The following is a 23,143-nucleotide window of genomic DNA, read 5'->3' on the forward strand; positions in this document are numbered from 1 at the left end:
TTTCCAGAGCATATCATGAGCAGTCTTAAAGAAATTGTGATAACTTGGTTGTAAAAGGCCTGGAGAGATGGCTCAGAGAGAAAAGGGCTTACTGTTCTTCCACAACTCTGAGGTTTCACAGATGTGACGCACATAAGCCCTTAGGTGTACACACACACACACACACATTAACAACAACACAAAACTTAGTTAGATACCTGTCATGAAGCTATTCATAGAACAGCTTTCCAACATTATGAAGTAATTCGAGTTAGGAACTTACAACTCCACTTAAACTTCCTTTAAGAATAGTCTGTTATACCAATGGTACACATGAAGGGGCTATGTATAGGAAATTGTGCGGGATAGAAATTTTCCTTTTTTAGTCCTTTTTAATCAATCAATCATATCTTAGCTTTTGGAATTTCTTTCAAACATTTTATTAAACTCTGGCCATTTCAGTCACAGTAATCAAAATGGGAAAAAAGTGACGGTAATAGAATGATTAATAATAAAAAGAACATCATAGGGTTTTTTTCCACATGTTTAATTCTCTAGCAGATTCGTTACATTGAGGCTACTATTCCAGTTTCATAGATAAAGAACCTAAAACACAGAAAGGGTCCTGCAGCCAGTTTAACAAAGGCAGGGTCTGAGCTCCATTATGGTTCCCAGTGTGTGTGTGTCATGCTATATCAGGAAAGTTCCCTACTTAGTTCCTTCATGTATAGTTTCCTGTCAGCAAACAAAAGCAAGAACTGCTTCATCACATGCTTGTGTAATGATGGTCAGGCACAGTGTGGCCCTTGCGCAGAATCCCCACCAGCAAATGCCTTCTGCATCTCGATCATATATCTTCTCGGAGTAATTCCTTTAATTCTGCAAATTTGATTCGCCTTCACTTTTAAGAAGCGAGGCGTGTTTCCCTATTGTTAGAGGGGCAAACTTTAACCATTGTTTTTAAACGATTTTATTTAGTTCTTAAGGATATTCAAAATACTCTTAAATAGACTTAAATTTGCAGCAGTGTAGCTCACTGATGAATTTTTACTTTTGATGGGAGTTTGGTCAAATTGAAAACATAGAAGGAGTTTTATGTGATCTGGGACTGAATTTATTGGGTAAGGCTGCCATTTGACCTATGCTATATTTAAAGGTATTTTTGAATGCTTAATTGTAGATAAGAGAAGTAAGCCAACTGATATATTTGCAATTGGCTTTGAAGAAATGGTGGAGCTGAATGCTGGGAACATTGTGAATGCAAGGTGAGCTAGCTTGGTAACAGCACTGGAAGGCAGGTCAGTGAGCTGTCACAGTGCTGGGATTGAGAAAGTGTGTGGAAAGGAACTTTTCAAACTGTAAATAGCAGTTCTCAATAGTTTTGGTATGAGTCTCTTTCTAAACTTAAAATATTGATATTGTAGTAGAAAATAAGACTGGAAAAGTGTAAACAGTTATTTTATATTGGCAAGATGTCTTTTCTCCAAACCTGATGACCTGAGTTTGATCCTGGAACCACTATAAAAAGGAGGAGAAAGCGGCTCTACAGAGTTGACTTCTGACCTCCAGATGTGCACTGTGGTCTAAACCAGAAGTTTACTGGGAAGCATGGCGTTGTTTGTGGGTTTTACATTGCTTAATGTCTACATTAAGACACCTGAATTCCTCCACATACTTCACGTGCTTCCATATTGTGCTGCAAGTTGTTAGGAGTGAATTACGTGAAAGAAAAACCCAGATAAATATATAGTTGGAAAAATACTTTAATAACCTTTCTAGAAAATGTCTCCTCTGAAAGGTGCTATATAAAAACTGAACAAATGGTAGTACCTCTTAAAAATCAGCTGAAGGGGTTGGGGATTTAGCTCAGTGGTAGAGCGCTTACCTAGCAAGCGCAAGGCCCTGGGTTCAGTCCTCAGCGACGGGGGGTGAGGGGGACGGGGGGAGGGAATTAGTTGAAAATGGAAGCTAAAACCTTGTTAGTGAAATTTGAAAAGACAGGTTTGTTTGTTTGTGTGTGTATTAGTGTTTTGCCTTTGTGTATATAAGTGAGTCATATATAAACGCTGCCTGAGAGGTCAGAAGAGGGTCTGAGATGCTCAAGAACGAGACTGGGTTAACAGACAGCTATGAGCTGCCCTGTGAGTGCTTGTGTGCCCTGGAGAGCAGTCAATGCTGGTAGCTGCTGACCACCTCCAACAATTAGTGAGCTTTCTATGCTTTTGTCGTGCTAAAATCTTTCACTCTTACTGTGGATCAGTCTTCTAACACTGTGGGCTTTGGTTATTTAGAAAAGTTCACTGAGTGTGTACATAGTCCTAAGTTCTGACACATCTGCAGTACTGTTTTGGTTGGGATCAGCAATGGATATTTCATCAAATTCTTCAAATACTGGGAAGTAGTAAAATCACAGTGGCTAACCCAAGTTTTATAAAAATTCTCACTTTTGCTTGAAAATACAACTTTTGAGCGGGCCAGCAAGCTAGCACAGCAGGTGAGGGTCTTTGCCACCAAGCCTGATGACCTAGTTTGTTCACTAGAATCCACATGGCAAAAGTGAAAGGACAGCTCCTACAAGTTGTCTTCTTATGCTCTCTCCTACAGACACTGGCACACTACTGCCATGTAAACAATAATTTTTAAAAATATAGAAGAAAACTTCAAGCTTTATTCTTTTTTTTTTGACTCTGGGGTTTTCTTTTTCAGACAAAGACCCAGTCTGGCCACAAACTACCCATAGCCATGTAGTTGTGGCTGGCCTTAAACTTCTGATTTTTTTGCCCCTGCCTCCCAGGTGCTGAGTTTCAGGTGACAATGCTACCCCACTTTTATCCATGGATGGGATTGAGCCCAGGGCTAGATAGACCCTATTCTGAGGGAGCTACATCCCATGCTCTTCAGGTCTTATTATTAGAAGTTAATACTGTTGCCTGTTTTCCTCGTAACGAACAGGACAGTCTAAAGAAATACCTCCCAATAACATCAGTCAAAATGACCACACTCTCGAGTGGTTCTTTCAAGGGCTATGCGCTATGAGAGGTAGCAGGTAGTTCACAGTGTAGAATGGCAGGGGCTTCCATTCAGTGATTAGAGGAATGTGCTCAGAACATTGAGGGGGGCAGCTCCCAGGTGGGCTTCAGTGAGACCAATAATGATCACCACTTCCTTAGAGCCAGTCTGTTAAACCTGTGGATATTTTTACAGTTTAATTTGAATAGTTGATGTCAGTTCTTTCTGAATCTTAATTATAATAACCTGAATTTTTGTAGACTGTACACTGACCATCAGTGGATGCTGTTGATTGATAACATACCCTGAAGGACAGCCGTGCGCAACTACAAAGACTGCAGTAGCTTCATTTTGCTAGTAGAAATAAAGTTGACCTTGTTTCGCAGTTTTAGGTGATATTAAGAGTTATTGTACTGTGTTTTTTGTAAAGATGAAAATGTCCACTGTATTAAAGACATAAAAGTAATTAGGAGTAAAATGGTATATGTCTTAGACTTGGCCTAAAATATCCCAGGTTTATAAGGAGAAGGGAAGAAGAGAAATTTTTGAAGCTAAATATTGGTTTGTGGTGACTTATTTTACAGTTGTAAGCTCTTAAAATTTTTTTCCATAATCATTTAAAAGAAAAACTTTGTAAACTAAAATAAAAATTAGTTTAGGGGACTGGAGAGGTACCTTAGCAGTTAAGATCTCTTGCTGCTCTTCCTGTGAACCAGAATTCAGTTCCCATCATCCATATAAAATGGCTCACAACAACCTATATCTCGTTCTCCAGGACTTTTAACACACACACACACACACACACACACACACACACACACACACACACACAGAGTAGTTTTTAAATAAAATTTAAATTCATGAATAAGATAAGTGGGGGTGAGACAAGGTGATGTGTAGAAGTACATGTTTCTCATTAGCCTAATAATACTCGACATTAAAGTGTGGAGTTTGTCTGAGTCACTCACCTCATGTCTCTTTTTAACTCATTTCTTATTTCTCTTGTTGTTTTGTTTCTTGGTGGTTTTTTATTTTAGCATTATTTGTTTGGGGGCATGTGTGTATGAAGACACACATGTGCAGTGCTGTGCATGCAGAGGTCAGAGGATAACCTCAGGGTCAGTTCTCTCCTTCCCCAAGGGTCATGGGGATCAGACTCATGTTGTCAGGCTTGGCTATGGTACCTTTACGTGATGTGCCTTCTCACCAAACCCATATCTCCTCTTGGATGAGTTGTAAGTTTTAAACACTGTATTGTTTTGGTCGAGCTGCACATTTTTCTTTTTAACAGAAACAGAAAGCAGCTTGCATGAAAATGTTTTTCCTCTTAAGAAATGAGATGTATAAAGTGTATAAGACTTTCCCTAAAGTTTCCCTCTGTAACACTTTGGCAGCACAACAAACCAGAAGCTGTGGGCAGTGGAACTTCAGAAGACCATCTCCAGAGACAACAAGTATGTTCTCCTGGCCTCGGAGCAGTTGGTGGGTGTCTGCCTGTTTGTCTTTATCAGACCGCAGCATGCTCCCTTTATCAGGTCAGTGACAGACCCGTTCTGTGTCTCTTCTCACTACCTGACAAGAAAGGTCTAGCGATGTCAGCTCTCCATTCATGACTTCTGTGTGTAGGGATGTTGCAGTCGATACTGTGAAAACTGGGATGGGAGGCGCGACTGGAAATAAGGGCGCTGTTGCAATCCGGATGCTCTTCCACACCACCAGCCTTTGCTTTGTCTGCAGCCACTTTGCTGCAGGCCAGTCCCAAGTCAAAGAGAGAAATGAAGATTTCGTAGAAATAGCACGAAAATTGAGTTTCCCCATGGTAAGCTTCTGCTTTTGTTCCTTAAGACAACCCTGCACTGTATTTAAGTTTATCCTGCATTTTCTGTCAGCCGTGTTGAAGATTTAAAGCAGTCCTTAGAGACACCAACAGTGCTTGCCTACCTCTCAACTGCTGTCTTGTTACTCGTGGGCTCGTGGCAGTATTGAGAGTGTAAGCCCCGTGAAGCAGAGAGACAGTGACACACAGGTTATTTTGAACTTCAAGTGCTGTCTCGTGTTTCCAGGGAAGAATGCTCTTCTCCCATGACTACGTATTCTGGTGTGGTGATTTCAACTATCGAATCGATCTTCCTAATGAAGAAGTTAAAGAGCTCATAAGACAGCAAAATTGGGATTCTCTTATAGCTGGAGATCAACTCATCAATCAGAAAAATGCAGGACAGGTAAATACATCCTGAGAAGATAATTGTCTTACAGGAGGGACTTTTAGAGAGCTAGAGACATGGGTCAGCTGTTAAGTGCACTTACTGCTCTTGCCAAAAATTCAGGTCCAGTTGCCAGCACCCACACACTGGGCAGCTCACAACCACTGTAACACTAGGTCTATAACTCTAGGACCGTAACTCTAGGTCCAGGGGATCCAGTGTCCTCTTCTGACACACAATAGACAAGTAAGCATATAAAAAGATACACAGAAATAAAAAGGAGTATAAGTTTATATTTCCTCAGAGAGGGGAAGGGGAGGGGGAGAGGGAGAGAGAGAGAGGACTTGGGACTTGGGGCTGGGGAGATGAGAATGGGGCTAAAGCACTTGCCTTGCAGTGCTGGAGGTCAAGTGTGATCTTCAGAACCTACACAGAAAGCCCCAGATAAACGCCGCTACAGCGGCATCACCTGCAGTCCTTAGACAGCTGGGAAGCAGACACAATACCAGTCAAGGTATTGTGTTCAAGGTTCTGGACCAGGCAGCCTGGAGTAAAACTGCAGAATCCAGATGAATCCTGCTTCCTGAGAGTTGTCCCTGACCTCCACATGTGTCCTGTGGCACATATGTGCCCTCTTCACTCAACACAGTCACACATAAAATTATATATACACACACACAATAAAGAAAAGCTGTAAAAGGAGGCTTTGAATTTTGGCATTAAACATATTTTCTTATTTTATTTCTGTATTTATTGTGAGTCATTTCTACATATCTGTAACATTCAGGATTATTTTTTTCTTGAAAGAATGAAAGAAAAGAAATAAGAAAGAAAGGAAGGGGAAGGGAATATTAAACAAAAAGTTTATGATTCTTCCTAGGAAGAAAATACATTTATTTCTTTGTGAGATGCGCTGTCAAACAGAAGGCTTATATTGTAGGGATGGTGATAATGTTGACTCTCAGCTTAAGGAGAAGGGATAGGAGCCACTGGTACAGTGCGTGGGACCATGGAGCTGAATGTCACCTCAGTGACTATTTTACCATCATAGATGTCAGCTCTGTCATTCTAAAGCACAATATCAGGCTAGATGGTTCCCAGAGCTTCATACCAATTGGCACTTTTTTCTTTAAGATTGGGCAAGACTGGGTATTGAACCTAGGTTCTTGTGTTTCCCAGGCAAGTGTTCTGCTTCTGAACTGCAATCCCAGTCCTTCCTAGAGTTCTGAGTGTCTCATAAAGCAGAATGATTTCTTTATTCATGCTTTTCAAGTTTCACTAATGGCAAGGTTAAGTGATAGGGAAAAGGTCATATTTTTCCATTGTGGGGTTTTTGTTTTTGTTGGGGGGGTGGTTATTGTTACTTTCGTTCTTTCTGTTAGAAATACTTACTAGATAGACAGATATTTTCTATGAGACTATCCAGCACATAAGCATAAAAGTATAGTTCTGGAGAGATGGCTCAGTGGTTAAGGGCACTCGCCACCCTGTCTGAAGACTCTGGATCCAAAGCCCTGTTGTGACCTCCATGGACACCAGCCCACCTGGGCAAAGACAAGCACATAAATAAAATACATCAGCTGTTCCTGGCACCCGCAGACATGGGCTGCTCTCACTCAGCCTTGGACAAATAAGCTCCTTATAGTGTCAGCAATCCGTGGAGAGATGCGCAGCTGCCCTGGGATAAGACGGAGTGCTGAGCCCTAAATCATCCATCCCTATTAACCCCACCCCCAAGGCTCAGGGACGTCTCAGACGGTGAGGCAGAAAGTGCAGTAACAGGATGAGGGGGGCCAAGACACAGCACCCACATAGGACCAGCCAGCCAGAGTTGCCTACAGAGAGGCTGGATGACTCTTGTGAAGCAGTCACTGGCAGCTGAGTTACTGCAGGAGAGAGAACCATTTTTTAAAGATCTAGCCACTGGCAGGTTTTCCATGCCCTGGTACACTGGTTTTGAACCTATGTCATGACCCTTTGGGAGCCACATACCAGAGAGTTAGTAGGATTCATAGCGGTAGCAAAATTACAGTTCTGAAGCAGTAACAAAAATGATTTTATGGTTGGGGTCAGCACGTGAGGAGCTGTACTAAGGGGTCACAGCATTAGGGAGGGTGAGAGCCGCTGCAGTAGTGGATGTTCCCACACCCAAGCACATCTGTACAGCACTAGTGGGATTTAATGAGTTATCAAAAAGGAAGACAGGATGTTGAGGATGGAGGAGCTCTGAAGAGGGACAACAGAGGTTATCTATGATCATGTTTCATTGCATACATGGAGTCTCAAAAATCCAGAAAAAGTTTAAATAAAAACATAAACGTTTATGTGTTTTGAAAAAAACTTTGTGTATGTTTATTTTAGATCTTTAGAGGATTTTTAGAGGGAAAAGTAACGTTTGCTCCAACCTATAAATATGACTTGTTTTCCGAAGACTATGATACCAGTGAAAAGTGCCGCACCCCTGCTTGGACAGACCGAGTCCTCTGGAGAAGGAGGAAGTGGCCTTTTGACAGATCAGGTGAGGAGTGAACTTTTTTATTTAGGTAAATTAATCTGAATTTTGTGAGAAGGAAGAAAGGAGCAATAAATATTAAGCAACAAAAGCTATTTTATACAAAGGTTATCTAGCACAAAACAAACATTTTATGCCCATTTTTAAGTGATATAATTTCATGTAAAGTAAAGAAACATTTATTTTGTAAAATTTCTGATTGCAATCCTGAAATTGTGGTTTTTCAATGACCATTTGGTCATTCAATAGAATGTTTATGAAACATTGTTTGGTCTCAGGCCTTTAAGTAATTTTAGAAGCAAGCAACATCTCCCTGAGTAAAGAATAAAGTAACTTGACAAACAAATTTCTAGGTAAAGATGTCTAATAGTGGCTGCTTCCAGAGTTCTGTCATCCTGTCCTCAGACTGCTGAAGGTTCTAGAAGAAAGTATGCACTTACGTGTGCCATATGCCCTGCCTGTCCTTCTCATGTGGCCTCTCTTGAACTTTCCTTTATTCTAATTGCAGCTGAAGACTTAGATCTTCTGAATGCTAGTTTCCAAGATGAAAGTAAAATCCTATATACATGGACTCCTGGCACCTTGCTGCACTATGGAAGAGCCGAGCTGAAGACTTCTGACCACAGGTTTAAACAACCTCAGTTTTTCTAATGATGCTTGAAGTTTGTTTGAAATAAATCCCTTTAGAAACATTTCTAATGCATCTACCTTCCTCTGTGCCTTAAGGCCCGTTGTCGCCCTGATCGATATAGATATATTTGAAGTTGAAGCTGAAGAGAGACAAAAAATTTATAAAGAAGTTATTGCAGTCCAGGGCCCACCAGACGGCACAGTACTGGTCTCAATCAAAAGTTCTGCACAAGAGAATACTTTCTTTGACGATGCTTTGATCGATGAGCTTCTGCAGCAGTTTGCACACTTCGGTGAAGTTATACTTATAAGGTAAGTGAGGGTTTATGACCCAGCACATATAAGTGGTCGTTTGTGCACTGGGGAGTCTGATCTACTGACTGACTGCTTCATGGGCTGGTGCTCCACACTGACAGCCGCACTTGGAATGTTCTTCAAGAGCTCCTGGGTTTTCAAATTAAGTTCTCTGTAGGAAACTTAAAATGAATAATGAAACATACACGAACAATTGAAGACAAAGACATTTTTGAATTCAGGAATGGCCTCTTCCTGATTCCGTACAGTGGAACAATGTAGCAAGCTTTGTGTGAGAGGGAAGCTATGCTTGGACATTTTAGTGTTTTAAGGAGAGAAAAATAAAGGCTTGATAGTGCACACCAATACTTTAGAACTCAAGAGGCAGGAGGATAATTACCTCAAGGACAGTGTGAACTACATAGAGAATATATAAATAACTATTTAATAAGTAAACAACCTAGAGGGATTTTTTTAATTCCCAAAGCTTAAGAAACCTGATGTTTATATTATAAATGTCATTATAAGAGATAAACGTTCAATTTCTAGCCAGCAGCAATGTGATGAGTAGGAGCCATTTATTCTGGTCTCGGTCCCTGTGCTGACTTACCCACCTGCTTCCTGCAGGCCAGCATACCTCTTGTCCTAGCAGGGCTTTCTCTCACCCTACTTCTCTACTCACTGCCTTTGTATGATGTTCATTTGCTTCTTTGAGGATAGTTTATTTGTGTTCGGTAGGCAAACCTCTGTAAGGTATGGAATTGCAGAAACCATAGAAGAGCAGAGAACTTTAAGATGTGGCTCTGCTATATCTATTTGGAAAAGTCATTGTAGTGGCTTTTTCTCCAGACCCATGGAATGATGATGGTGTAGTTTCTGTCAGGTGGAATTCATGCCTGAGACATAACAGGTCTTTTCAAGGAGCAGAGGAACAAATTTTAAAAAATAGACATTTTTTAATAGGCCCTTTGATTTTTCTTACCCCTCCCCCAACCTTTGAGAGCATTCTATTTTAAATCATCAAACTTTTATAAAACCTGAGCCTGACAGATGGCTCAGTGCACAAAGGCATTGCCTCGGTTCCACACTTGGGACCCATGTGAAGGAGGAAGGAGAGAGCAGACCCTACAGAGTTGTCCTCTGACCTCCACATGCATGCCCTAGCAATAATGAATTCATTTGTTTGTAAAAGGCTTAAGAACTTAAGGCTTTAGAAAGTACACTGTAAAGGCTTCCACATTTACAGATAACAGTAAGCCTTGCCAAGCACAGAAACTCTGTGAGCTGTGCGAGTAGGCAGCAGGTAGCTGCATGAACAAAGGTAAGGTCCACACTGTGTAAGGGAGAGAGACGGGTAAAGGAGAAGGGATTTGTGGATTTTTAACTCACTGGGGTCTTCCTAATTCAGAACTGAAATTTAAAACTTTCCTCAGAATATTGCCAACGTTAGGGAGCATACTGATAAGAAAATAATCTGTTGCGGGGAAGGAAAGCCATAGGTGCATTGGCTCGCCTTGAATGAGGCCCTTTCTCCTGCCTGTGCTTGTCACAGGGTGAAGGAAGTGCTGTGTAGAGAGTGTCCTCTGAGAACCAGCCAATGGCCACCATGTTCTCTTTGGCCCCGGCTGTTCATTCGTACACCAGTGGCTACAGATTGAGCTAGTTATGTCTGAGAAGTTAATTATATTCTTACTCATTGTTTATTCTTTCTCTTAAAGATTCGTAGAAGATAAAATGTGGGTTACATTTTTGGAGGGGAGCTCTGCCTTGAATGTTCTGAGCCTAAATGGTAAAGAGGTAAGGTAGACTTGCTGATCCCAAACCATTCCATATGTCTCAGGATTGTGTTTGTGCAGACAGCCACTTGATGTCTAGATGTATTTTCAGTTAAGACAAATGGAAAACCGTGAACTCTGTGAGGGTCACTTAGTATTTTTATTTACTAGTTTGTTTTCTGCCTAACTTAAGGTTATTTTATTTTCCCCTCAGAGCTATTAACCATTGACAGAAATGAAAAGGAAAACACAGTCCCTGCCTAATTTGATTTCTATGATATTTAATACAAATTACTATAAAATTTTAATTAAAATTAGATATTTCAGCTTCTCCGCATTGCTACCAAGTGGAGAACACGCGTTCTTGACAAGAACATGGGGCAGAGGGTGCAGAAGGTCCTTACCCTTCCCAGGAGTTACCCATGAGTGACCAAGGAGGGACTCTCCTGTCCAGTGCCCTTTCCCAGCATGGGTATAGAATATCCTCAGATAGCAAACACACCACGTTGTAGCATTCTCAGATTAACTGCTGGAGCTGTTTCTAGTCTTTGGTTTGAAATGTCATTGATGGGGAACTTACACTGATGACCTGGTGTAATTTTGTTTCTGTAAAATGTTGCTTCTGTCAATTTTTATGAATCATTTTTCTTTTTTTTTTTTCACATTTTCATTCCCTTTTTTTTTCATTTTTTATTGGATATTTTCTTTATCTACATTTCAAATATTATCCCCCTTCCTGGTTTCCCCTCCAGAAGCCCCCTATCCCATCCTCCCACTCCCTGCCTCTATGAGGGTTCTTCCCCCACCCATCCACTCCTTCCCACATCCCCAACCTAGCATTCCCCTATACTGGGGCATTGAGCCTTCACAGGACCAAGGGCCTCTCCTCCCATTGATGCCAGACAAGGCCATCCTCTGCTACACATGCAGCTGGACTCAAGGGTCCCTCCATGTGTACTCTTTGGTTGGTGGTTTAGTCCCTGGGAGCTCTGGGAGCTCTGGTTGGTTGATATTGTTGTTCTTCCTATGGGGTTGCAAACCCCTTCAGCTTCTTCAGTCCTTTTCTAACTCCTGCAATGGGGACCCCATGCTCACTCAGTCCAATGGTTGGCTGCAAGCATTTGCCTCTGTATTTGTCAGGCTCTGGCAGAGCCTCTCAGGAGACAGCTATATCAGGCTCCTGTCAGTATGCACTTCTTGGCATCCACAATAGTGACTGAACTGCATATAGGATGGATCCCCAGGTGGGGCAGTCTCTGGATGACCTTTCCTTTAGTCTTTGCTCCACACTTTGTCTCCGTGTCTCCGTATTTCCTCCTGTGAGTATTTTGTTCCCCCTTCTAAGAAGGACTGAAGCATCCACACGTTGGTCTTCCTTCTTCTTGAGCTTCATGTGGTCTGTAAATTGTATCTTCATTTTTCTTTTCTAGCGAAATCTGTATTGATAATTGTATGGTCCATTATGCACTAGATTGAATTCTAGGCTCCATTTCTCTAACAGTGAGCAACTCCCTCAGGAGTTGACTACCCTTCTCTTGTCATGTTACATTTGCTTTCTTAAAGGAGAATATTTGCATGTGTATATTGCCTGAGTTTTATTTGTTTGTTTGTTTTTTAATGTATTACTAATATACTTATGTCAAAATGATAAAAAAAACAAAACAAAACCAGAAAATATAAGATAATACTTAGTTGACCCTTTTGGAAATTTGGAATACATTTCTAAACCTCTAATGTGTTGACTTTGTTAGAATCATGAATTTAACCCTAAGTCTTTCAGGTATTATCCCATTTATTATCCCATTTCAAAGAAAACAGTCTGAACCAGCCTATGATACTCTCTCTCTCTCTCTCTCTCTCTCTCTCTCTCTCTCTCTCTCTCTCTCACACACACACACACACACACACACACACACACACACACACCACAGAGACTCAAACACACACACACACACACACACACACAAACAGAGACACAAACACACACACACACACACACCACAACACACACACACATACACACGAGGGGGAGGGAGTGGACGGAGGGAAAGAGAGGGGGGGTCATGTTCTTTAAATGATATTTGGTAAATATAAGATTTTTGTTGACTTAATGATCTATGGAATGTCTAGGTAAACTAATTAAATTCATTTCAATGCTGGGTTTGGTGAAACAAATAATGGATTTAGGAACTCTGAATTTAAAGCTCAGTGGCTGTCAGACAGCCATGCTGCTTAAGTGAGTAGCTCTGGGGAGCGGTAACACTTTGAGCTGGATCTACCCATAGAGTTGCCAACTGTCAGCATGGCGCATTGGCTGTACCTATGCAGATCAACTCTTCAAACAAAGGATTTTTGAACCTGCAATAAAGAGCTTATCAATAGGGAGCGGGTCTCCTGTGTGCTGTGAACTATAAATGAGGGTCATATCATCTCCATGCCCAGGATAAAGGAGTCTGCTTTGACCCAACAACACAGTTTTGAAGAATTTAAAATAAATCCAAGACACAATGTAACTTGATTATTACATGTTGATGTTTATCGAATCATCCTTAGATCTAAAAGTCACTTAAATGTATAAGAAAAGCTGAGGGCATGCTTTACATGGTGCAGCTATTCCAGTTCCGCAACCGTTCATTTTTGTAGAAGATTCAAAATAATCCTCACACAACATTCTCCCGACATTTGAGATGCTAAAAGCATAGGTTAGCAGTCTCAGCATGCGGTGGGGCAGCTCTCAGGGCTGGTGTGCCAAGTGAGAGAGGACGAACAACAGCACGCGCATGCTCAAGGCCCCTCTCCTGTGTAGTTTCACGCAGGAGCAGTTCTTTAATTTATGGACCCAAACGAAAATTACATCACAGATTATCAGTGGTTTATATTTGGCCAGGAAGAGATAAGGAGTCCTAACTACTTTTATTTGGCATCATGAGGCAGAATGTGAGCAACCTTAACATGGAAAGTTTCGGTATGTGTGGCAGATTGGATTTTGACTATAATCCAACTAAAGTGTTGATGCCATGGCACGGTATGACATAGTGACCCTTCTCCCACAGTCGTTTCCATGTTAATACATTTTCTGTATCTTTTTTTTATATCAACTAGTTATTAAATCGGACTATAACAATTACTTTAAAAAGTCCAGACTGGATCAAAACTTTGGAAGAAGAGATGAGTTTAGAGAAAATCAGTGTCACATTGCCCTCGTCAACCAGTTCCACCCTGCTCGGTGAAGACGCAGAGGTCTCAGCAGACTTTGACATGGAAGGTGTGTATGTGCACGATGGCTTAGTATCCCACTTCCTCTCTCTCCTTGAACACAGTGTTAATGGTGACTTATTTTCTATAGCATAATGTTTACCTGATTACATTATACTTGGTAATTTATGTGTTATTTTGTCATTAAATAGTAAATACAATTGCACATTTTAGTTTATATTGTATGGTAAAAGCATGAATTAGTATTTTGAGTGTGCAGTTTGTGCCAGAATTAGAGTTAAGTAGAAGTTCCAGTAAGTTCATAATTATACAAAAGAAGATACCTTCCAAAGGACTTCAGAAAGAGTCCAAGCAGCTCACAGAACTGAACCCATGGATAAAAAGGCAGTCAAGACTTTGGGACAAATTGCGTGGGTATTGTAGTTTTCTTACCATTATTTGAAAGTCCATTTCCTTTTTATATGTTACATGTGTGGCATAGTTTTATAGGATGTAGCTCTGTGATCAGTGTAGGTGAGGCCCTGGTTCTGTCACCAGCCTTTCTAAAAAGGCATACCTGATTCCGCACTGCAAGCTAGTACAGCCAGGTTAAACATCGTTAGGATGATCACAGCTAGCTACAAGTGTGTGCGCTCTGTGTGCCAGGTTATGTTGTTCCTTTTCTAGTCGTGACCAAATCCCCTACAGAAACAGGTTACGGAAAGTATATTTATTTTGGCTCATGATTTCAAAGGTTCAGTCCTTGGTTGATTGGTCCATACACATGGAGGAGCATCATGGAGGCAGGAACAGATGATAGAAGCTGGTCTTCCCTTCTTAGCAGACAAGAAACAAAGAAAAAGGGGACGTGCAGGCAGAGGCCAGGGCATGAAATAGACCCCAGAGACGCACTCCTACTGACCTCTTTGCTCCAGCTAGTTCACAGGCCCTACCCCTGACTACTTTGTGGTAATGCCATCATCTCATGCATCCATCAGGCACCATGCATTCATCGTGTCAGAGTTCTTACCTAGTGACTCAGGTGCTCTCACAGACGCACCCAGAGGTGGGCTCCAGTGATCCCCCAGCTGCATAGGCCATCAAATTGAATCAAAATTAACCATCAGAGAAGTGCATGATAGATGCTGCAAATTCTGAGAGCGTGTCTTTGTTGGTTCTTTCTAGAACTCACTGTTTCCTGGGTGTTTTGCACAGGTATACGGACAGTCACAGTAAGGATAGCAGGGTAATAAGGAGCAGTTGTGTGGTGGGCCATGGGGAGGATTTAATTTAAAAGAAAAATCCAGGTGCTGGAGAGACGGCTCAGGGCTTAAGCACACTGGCTGTTCTTGTAGAAGACCCAGCACCCACATGGTGAATCTGTAGCTCTAGTTCCAGGGGCTCTGACACCCTCTTGTGGTCACCATATTCTTGTTACATATACACGCATGCAAGCAGAACACTCATACACATAAAAAATAAAACTATTTTTAAAAGTCAAGAAAGAGTGGCCAGCACTTGGAAGAGAAAGACAGGTGAATCTCCGTGGGTTTGAGGCCAGCCTGTTTTACAAAGCAAGTCTAGGACAGTCAGGGTTCACTTGCTCGCCTCGTGACCTCTTCTCTCTCTCTCTCTCTCTCTCTCTCTCTCCCACACACACTCACACACACACACACACACACACACACACACACACACACACATCAAGAAAAGAAAATATAACCACAAAGGAATGATCCATGATATCTCATACTTGCAAAAGATGAAGGAGAAAATAAGTACAGACACTTGACTGATGTAGGAGCATCGAGGGAGGCTGTCAGTGACCTTTGGAAGAGTAATTTTGGTGGGATGGCAAAGCCAGGTGGTGAGATTTGCTGTGGGTGGGAGGTGAGGAAGTAGGGTGACAGAACAGTTACTTTTCAATGGGAGGAGCCTGAGAGAGCTGCTGGAATGGGGCTGGTGCAGAGGAGGCCAATGCCGTGGAAGGGTTGGCAGAATGACAGTGAAGTGTGCTGTACCCTTGCATCCTACCCTGTCATGCATGCCACAGCATACGCTGTGTGGTGAGAAGGCAGCATGCAGGCGGTATTGGTGGAGGCTATCCCGAGACTTCTGTCAAGTTTATATATTCACATCATTTGCAGGAGTAGGACAGCCCTCAGTTTGAGGGTACCTGAGATGCTTTGAAATAATGTGTCTGGCAAAAGAATGAGAGGAATAACCAACCAGGAGATCATAGAATTTTCAGGCAACTTGGGGAACCCAAAGGAGATTGAAACTACAAACATCATTAATGTAACCATGAAGATTTCATGTTTCTTCAAGAAGTGACACTCACAGACAAGTGCAGTTGGCAGAGACGTGAGGTGTGGGTGAGGATTGGTAGGGTTTGTCATGCACAGGCAACAGGAGAACCATAGCGAACATCGGGCACCAAACACAGAAGGGACCAGATTGAACAGGGCTGAAGCGTGAGGGAGCAAGCCCTAGATCTTGGTGGAGTAAAGGGAAGGAGCTGAGGAGCTGACTGAAGTGTTGCAGGTGAGGACCCAGAGGCCGTATAGCTGAAGGCGGAGGCAGCCCTGTCGGTGAGGACAACACTGAGCTGTTCAGACTGCCGTGCATGCTGTCCATAGGACTTCGGGTGTGCAGAAGGGTGGTAGGGCCCACTTACTGTAGTGCTTTCTGCTTAGTCCTGAATGGCTTACTAGATAGTTCAGTCACTGGAGGGACAGAGGGTGGAGTTTTCTGAAGTAGGTGAGAGAAAGGGTGTCTCATAAACTCCTGGTAACAGCCTTAAAAAAACAGGACTTGGAAGGATGGCTAGTTTGTAGGTTATGGGTCCTCTTGCATGGGGTACCCTGACCCCACTCTCCAACCCTTAGGTAAGTGGAGATGAGACCTGATGGAAGAAATGGATCTATGCTGAGTGAAAGGCTTGAAATAGGAGACTTCTGGCTAAGGGTGTGTGACTGCCCAAGACCTCGTGGACTGTTAAGTTGGACCTGGGTTGGGCAGGGAGTAGAGGCATCACACAGAGCACATGGGCAAAGTTGGTTTCATAGCTGCTCAGTTAATAGAGCTTCCAGTCAGCAAGCTCCGGGTGCAGCTGCAGCTGAAGGGATGGTCATCTTTAGGTTCTCTGTAAGAACATTTGTGCTGATGCTAACTTTTATATTTACAAATATTTTTACACGCCTTTATGCTTACTCCCTGTGTGTTGGTGATGGCTTACTATTTGCCTTTTAGCCCAATAAAGCCTAAGATGAAAAGTTAAAAGGTGCTCTCTGGTGGCCTTGCTTTCGTTAGGTGATGTCGACGACTACAGTGCTGAAGTGGAGGAGCTTCTTCCTCAGCACCTCCAGCCGTCCTCCAGCTCTGGCCTCGGCACCTCTCCAAGCTCTTCGCCCCGGACCAGTCCCTGCCAGTCACCCACAGCACCAGAGTACTCCGCACCTTCTCTTCCCATCAGACCTAGTCGAGCACCATCAAGAACTCCAGGACCTCTAAGTTCACAGGGTGCGTGTTTTATTTGAAGATTTTGTGCGACTTTGTCAAGACGGTTTGTTTGAACTTTGGAGAACTGTTGTGTCCTCGTTTGCTCCCTGTTGCTGTGATAAGACACTGACTGTGGTAGCTGGTCTTCTGTCAGCTTGACCCACAAGCTAGAGTTATCTGAAAGGAGGGAACTTAATGGAGAAAATGCCTCCAATAAGATTCAGCTATAGGGACTATAGTGATTCATGGGGGAGGTTCCAGCCCATGGTAGGTAGTGCTGTTTCTGAGCTGGTAGCCCTGGAGTTCTATAAGAAAGCAGGCTGAGCAAGCCAGTGAGAAGCACCCTTCCATGGCCTCTGCATCAGCTCCTGCCTCCAGGTTCCTGCCCTAATTTCCTTCAATGATGAACAGCAATATGGAAGTGTAAGCCAGATAAGCCCTTTCATCCCCAATTTGCTTCTTGGTCGTGGTGTTTCATCACAGCAATGGGAACCCTAATATACTGACCAAAGCCAGCATGGGGAGGGAAGGCTTCTTTGCTTTACAGGTAATCAAGGGAAGCCAGAAACTCAAGGAAAGAATCTGGAGGCAGGAGCTGACACAGAGGCTAACTCTGTCTGCTTTCCTGTTCCTCCTGGACCACCTGCCCAAGGGTAGTACCACCCACAGGGTCTGGTCCTATTAGTCATTAATCAAGGAGATTGGCCTGCAAGCCAATCTGACATAGTTCCTCAGTTGAAGTTCCTTCCCCCAGTGACTCTTAACTCATATCAAGTTGACAAAAACTAATCAGCACACATTGTTTTAACTGTGTCCTGAGTGCACTGTAGACAGAAGGTGGATTTCCTGACAGTAACTCTTAGTGAAAGAACTGTGCCATTGCTGCCACTGGATGATTTGTCTCAGTCCTATCCATGTGGTCAGGAGCGTCTGTTTACAGCTTGTGATTTTCTATCCTATGAATCCGTGACTATTTGGGCTTTTCCCCTCTCTGCTGACCAGCAAGTTATGTATGACCTAACTCAAACAGTAAATTTGTCTCCTAATAATAGTCCTCCTCAGTAAAGCAGCCTGTAGCACCTCAGCCATGTAAAAGTCAACACAGGGTAGCCCATGGTGCCCATGGCTCCAGAAGGTGGTCCCATGGCAACCACTGCTTTGGTTCTATTCTTTCTTTGATGCACAGAATTTTTAGAGGAGAAAACTGGGTCAGTGCATTACATGTGCGCATTCCTTCTCACTAGCACCGGCTTAGCACCTGACCTCACCTACTCACTTCCACAGGTGCTCCAGTTGACACCCAGCCAGCAGCCCAGAAGGAGTCTTCCCAGACCATAGAGCCCAAGAGGCCACCCCCTCCCCGCCCAGTTGCTCCTCCAGCACGTCCTGCCCCACCACAGAGGCCACCTCCACCTTCAGGTAACCAGCTACTCTTAGGATGCCTGTTTAACTTAAGGTTTCCTCCACTTCATTTAAAAGCATCGTGCATGTTTTCTCTTCATCCTCTGGACTTTCCATGTTTATGTCATTATTGCTACCTCTTGAGCTTGAAAGGAACGCTGGGGAGCAGCAGGATGGTGTGTCTATCCAGCGGGTTTCGAGAGCACGGTCAGGCTGCCTCCTTGCCTTGCACAGGAGACACTTGTTTGCATTTTGCTACTTTGATGTGGTTGGGCATGTATGAAGTTCTTTGGTAAAACTAAGTTTAATATTTTTTTAATTCCTCATCTGTAGCTTTACAAAGATAATTAACATTTATTAATTTCTGGAAAATGTATTTTAGAAGTGAAGAACATACATGTTTTTAATATGTTTTATACCTCTTTAAATGTTCTCTTAGCTAAATGCAATGTCCACTTCTTGTGAGCATCTGCACTGAACAACAGCTCTGTGTAATGTCTAGATATTTACATATCGTACATGCTGTGTGCATTCATGACTATTAGAGCAGATTTTGACATTTCAACTCTTTATTTAATGTCATTCCCTTTCTGCTGCCTAATTTCTTATGAACTATAAGGGGCTAGGAGTCCGGCACCTGCTAGAAAAGAATTTGGAGGTAACCATTTACATTCACTATCCTGTGTGACTGCTGGCTTATTGATATTTTGGAGTTTAATATTTTGTAACTCAGAGACAGTTTAAATCTGTTTGGTAAGCATCAAAATGTATGGCATTTATATTCCAAACTTCTATATTAGAGCTTAGTTATTCTGTGAGTATAACTAATAGACTATATCTTATTTTGCATTTTTAATAAATCATCAAATTCTTGCCTCATTTGCTTATGGAAAAATATAACTTTTAATGAGGTAATTTGTGTTCACTATTGGATGGTTTTAAAACGTAATTTGTTTCATTCACATGAAAACTGCAAGTGGGCTGTACATTCACCAGTGTGCTCACCTGACATGTGCACACCATGGATTTAGACCCTAGTACTTACAACCACAAAGGGTAGACTGGCAGCCCAGTCTGAAGCACTTCTTGCTTGGTACACTTAGTAAGGCTCAAGAAAAGATGGCAACTGTACCAGTTCTTCAGAGCTTGAGCAGCTCTAACTAGTGTTCCTAAAGCCCTGGCTGTACAGAGGTCCTGGCTACCTGCCATTGCTGGTCCCTGAGACACAGGGTCAGTTATGGAACTAACACTGCTTAGGTGAAGATTTTGATGACTTTGTAATAAAAATAGATAACTTATTTGAACAGGGTAACTTCTGTGAAACCTTTTCCTTTTTTCATTTATTTGTTTATTTTTGGGGTGAATTCTCCTGCTTTACTAGGAAACCAATCTGTAGAAAATAAATTTTGCAATGAACTTGTAAAAACTTGTACCATATCAGCAAACCAGTAGCTTATTTAGAAATCTGCTTCCATTTCTAGATGTCCCTTTTCATAATTCCTCTACAACCACCTTACTCTGCAGCCACTAGTCCTCTAAGACAGAAGGCTTAGGGAATATACACGTCAGAAACTAGCTTTGTAGAGATGAGTGTCCTTTCAGTCACTCTTAGTGACTTTTGATTGATACCTTCCAAGAGACTTAAAGCAATAAAAGACCCTTCCTGCAAGAGTAATAGTGTGCCTGCCTTTCATCCTGTGCTGTGGGATCTGAGCAATATATAGCTTTTGTTCTTTTTCTACAAAGGTGTTGGAGCCCCTCCCAGTCCTGGGGTTACTAGGAGAGAGATGGAAGGTAACAAGGCTTCTGCATTGTAGACTTGGTTTTGTTGTCAGTCCATCCAGTGCTTAAAGGCACACTAAGTCCTGCTAGAAGCACCCTCCTTTCCCGTACATAAACCTTGTACTTTTCTCCTCTGTCCTTCTGTGCTGTCTGTATAGTGTCCAGTGGCAATCCATTCAATGTCCCCGAGGGTTCTGTGTGGTTCATACCTAGTCCCATGTACTCAGGCTCCGCAGTAACTGTTGAAAGAACAATGCCTTCATTTTCTCTTGAACAAGTCACATGTTTGACAATGTTCTTGATTAAACTGAAGCTTTATAAGTTACTAACTGTAAGTCCTTAGTGTTTTACAGATTTTTTATAAAAGGTGCTTCTAAAGATCTCGATGTTGAGCTGGATTTGCTTGAAAGACCACTAAGACTAGCGCCGCTTTAAGACTATCATTATTTATGGGATGTTGTATTCAATAGAACCATTGTACTTGAATTTCTTCTCAAAATGGAAAGACAGATACTATTTGCTCCTATCTTCTACTCTTTTTGTCCCCAGAGTTGTTATCTCTTCATCCCTAGGCTATCCTCCTACTGCGTTTGCACCATATTGTAACACAGCTGTAAATATGTGCATACCTGTCTTCTGTCTTGATGCTAATAGTCTCTTGTAGAGATTGGAAAGACCTCACCCTAGGATAACTTTATCCACAGTCAGACTTCTAGATGACAAGCTAAGCTCTTAGGAGTGGTGGCTCAGGAGCCACAAGCTATAAGGAGCACCTGACCAGGTCTTCAAGGTTCATGGACAGAGGTCTGTGAAGACTGTCACCTTAGTGTGACTCCCTTTGTCTCCCATGCAGGTCTCTAATACTCCAGTTTCTGTCTTTACCCAGAGCGTGGTGCTTGTTTTGTTGCTGTCTCCTTTGTCTCTGTGGGCAGTGAACAGAAAAATCTGGTGATGCCATGCACTGTGGTTTTACTGTTTACTTATGATTGACTCTTTTTCTTTTCTGCTTCAAAGCACCCAAAAGCCCGGGAACAGCACGGAAAGATAATATAGGTAAAAACACTTGAATGTAGTTACTTCCCCTTAAAACTGGACCATAAAATAGACACTGGGAATAGAAGTACATGGCTTCTCATTTCTTTTTACTTTTTAAAAAAACTCTCTTATACTTAAATATACACTGTGATTGGTGGTTTTTTTTTGTTTCAGGGCGTAATCAGCCTTCCCCTCAAGCCGGACTTGCAGGCCCAGGACCTTCTGGATATGGTGCAGCTAGACCGGTAGGTAACACCTAGCCTGGGAGCTAAGAGGAGTTTGTCCTAGGTTCCAATCTACAGTTAGGGTATTTGTTACCTTGGAGAGAATCCAAAGAAACCTCCCAGGCTTTGGTTCTTCAACTTAACATAAGGGAATTGGTCATCTCCAATTACATCTCAATTCAACCTTTCTCATGGACTTGCAAATGACTGCATTAACTGCTTTGCATAAAAATTATGTACTTAATTATGGTCACTAAATAAACATTTTGTAAAGTCTCTCAAAATAAACATAAAGAGCTAATGTATTTGAATAGCTGTTTATCATTTAAGCTATTAAATCAGTAGAAATCATAAGTTGTCTTTCCAGCTAGGTGTGGTGGCACACAACTTTAATCCCAGCACTCAGGAGGCAGGGGCAAGTGGATCTCTGAGATTGAGGCCTGCATGGTCTACATAGCAAGTTTCTAGGACAGTCAGGACTATAGAGAGAGACCCTGTGTCACCCTACCCCCAAAAAATTATTTGTAAGGACTTTGATTAACATGAAATTGTGATAGAATACTTAAACTGTTTCTAAAGATACCAAAAATAAGATGGCTTGCAGTATTCTTTATAAACCTATGACTTCCTGTGTGTTTATCATATGTCCTGTTATATACATATATTTTCCATTATTCACTCAAATAAAATTCCTCTAACTTATACCAGATACTCAAAAAGAAAAAGATAGGACCATAGAGATGGCTCGCTGGGTCAAGTGCTTGCTGTGCAGGTGTGATAACCTGTGTATATCTTCACATAACCCATGTCATGATGGGAGAGAGACCCAACAGTTTCTTCTGACATCACTCTTGTGCCATGCATGAGTGCCTGTACATACACACACACACAAATAATGTTTTTAAAGTGTAGCTGAGGGCATTAGAGTAGAGACTACATCTGCAGAGTGGAGAACCTAGAATTAGCACTGTGCTTAGGTTGTAACTGTTTGCGTAACAAACCAAAGGTCCTTTTCTACATGAATTCTATTCTTTAAATTAGGATATACCTCAAGATAATTGTTACTCTCTATTTCACACAAAGGGAAGACTGCTTGTATTGACTCTGCTGCCACACTCCTCCATGTACTTTGATAGTGCAGGGATAGGGAAGGAAAGTCAGGATTTGGGTGGGTTAAAAGCTGTCCTAACAGCAGGCCTAAGGTCGCACATCTGTGTTCCAGCAGTAGATGGCTGAGGCTGGGAAATTGCTGTTGTGAGTCCAAGGCCACCCTGGTCTACACAGTGAGTTCCAGAGCACCTGGGACCACAGAGTGAGACCTTTGCTTAAAACACCCAGGCCTAAATCAAAAACCTATACTAATTTCATCTTTTCATAAGTATATGGGCTTAGAGCCTTCACCAAACATACGAGAATAAAAAGCATTGTTCACCAATGTGTCTTCTGGCTTATTTAATTTAAATATTTAGACATTTAAGAATGTTATTTGATGTTCAGAACAACCCAGGAGGGTTAATTCGGAAGTCTCCTAGTGTGTTAGGATTGTCTCCACTGTTTATGCTCTCACAGCACTGCAGGTCCCTCACCTACAGCTAGCCAGGC

At 42.2% G+C, this 23,143-nt stretch overlaps 1 protein-coding gene across 1 annotated transcript in view; it reads left to right on the top strand.

Annotated features, from left to right (window-relative positions):
* Positions 1-23,143, top strand: part of Synj1 (synaptojanin 1) — a 71,881-nt gene that overhangs the window by 39,857 nt on the left and 8,881 nt on the right. Inside the window, exons 15-29 of the mRNA XM_032900449.1 lie at positions 1,160-1,244; positions 4,383-4,523; positions 4,615-4,807; positions 5,052-5,210; positions 7,554-7,710; positions 8,213-8,330; positions 8,431-8,646; positions 10,347-10,425; positions 13,506-13,668; positions 16,911-17,120; positions 18,384-18,518; positions 19,120-19,158; positions 20,247-20,294; positions 21,297-21,335; positions 21,492-21,562. Of these exons, the coding sequence (XP_032756340.1) occupies positions 1,160-1,244; positions 4,383-4,523; positions 4,615-4,807; positions 5,052-5,210; positions 7,554-7,710; positions 8,213-8,330; positions 8,431-8,646; positions 10,347-10,425; positions 13,506-13,668; positions 16,911-17,120; positions 18,384-18,518; positions 19,120-19,158; positions 20,247-20,294; positions 21,297-21,335; positions 21,492-21,562 (1,853 nt within the window). The remainder of the gene's footprint in view (positions 1-1,159; positions 1,245-4,382; positions 4,524-4,614; positions 4,808-5,051; positions 5,211-7,553; positions 7,711-8,212; positions 8,331-8,430; positions 8,647-10,346; positions 10,426-13,505; positions 13,669-16,910; positions 17,121-18,383; positions 18,519-19,119; positions 19,159-20,246; positions 20,295-21,296; positions 21,336-21,491; positions 21,563-23,143) is intronic.

The sequence above is a fragment of the Rattus rattus genome, chromosome 4 (assembly GCF_011064425.1).
Source record: "Rattus rattus isolate New Zealand chromosome 4, Rrattus_CSIRO_v1, whole genome shotgun sequence".
Lineage (NCBI taxonomy): Eukaryota > Metazoa > Chordata > Mammalia > Rodentia > Muridae > Rattus > Rattus rattus.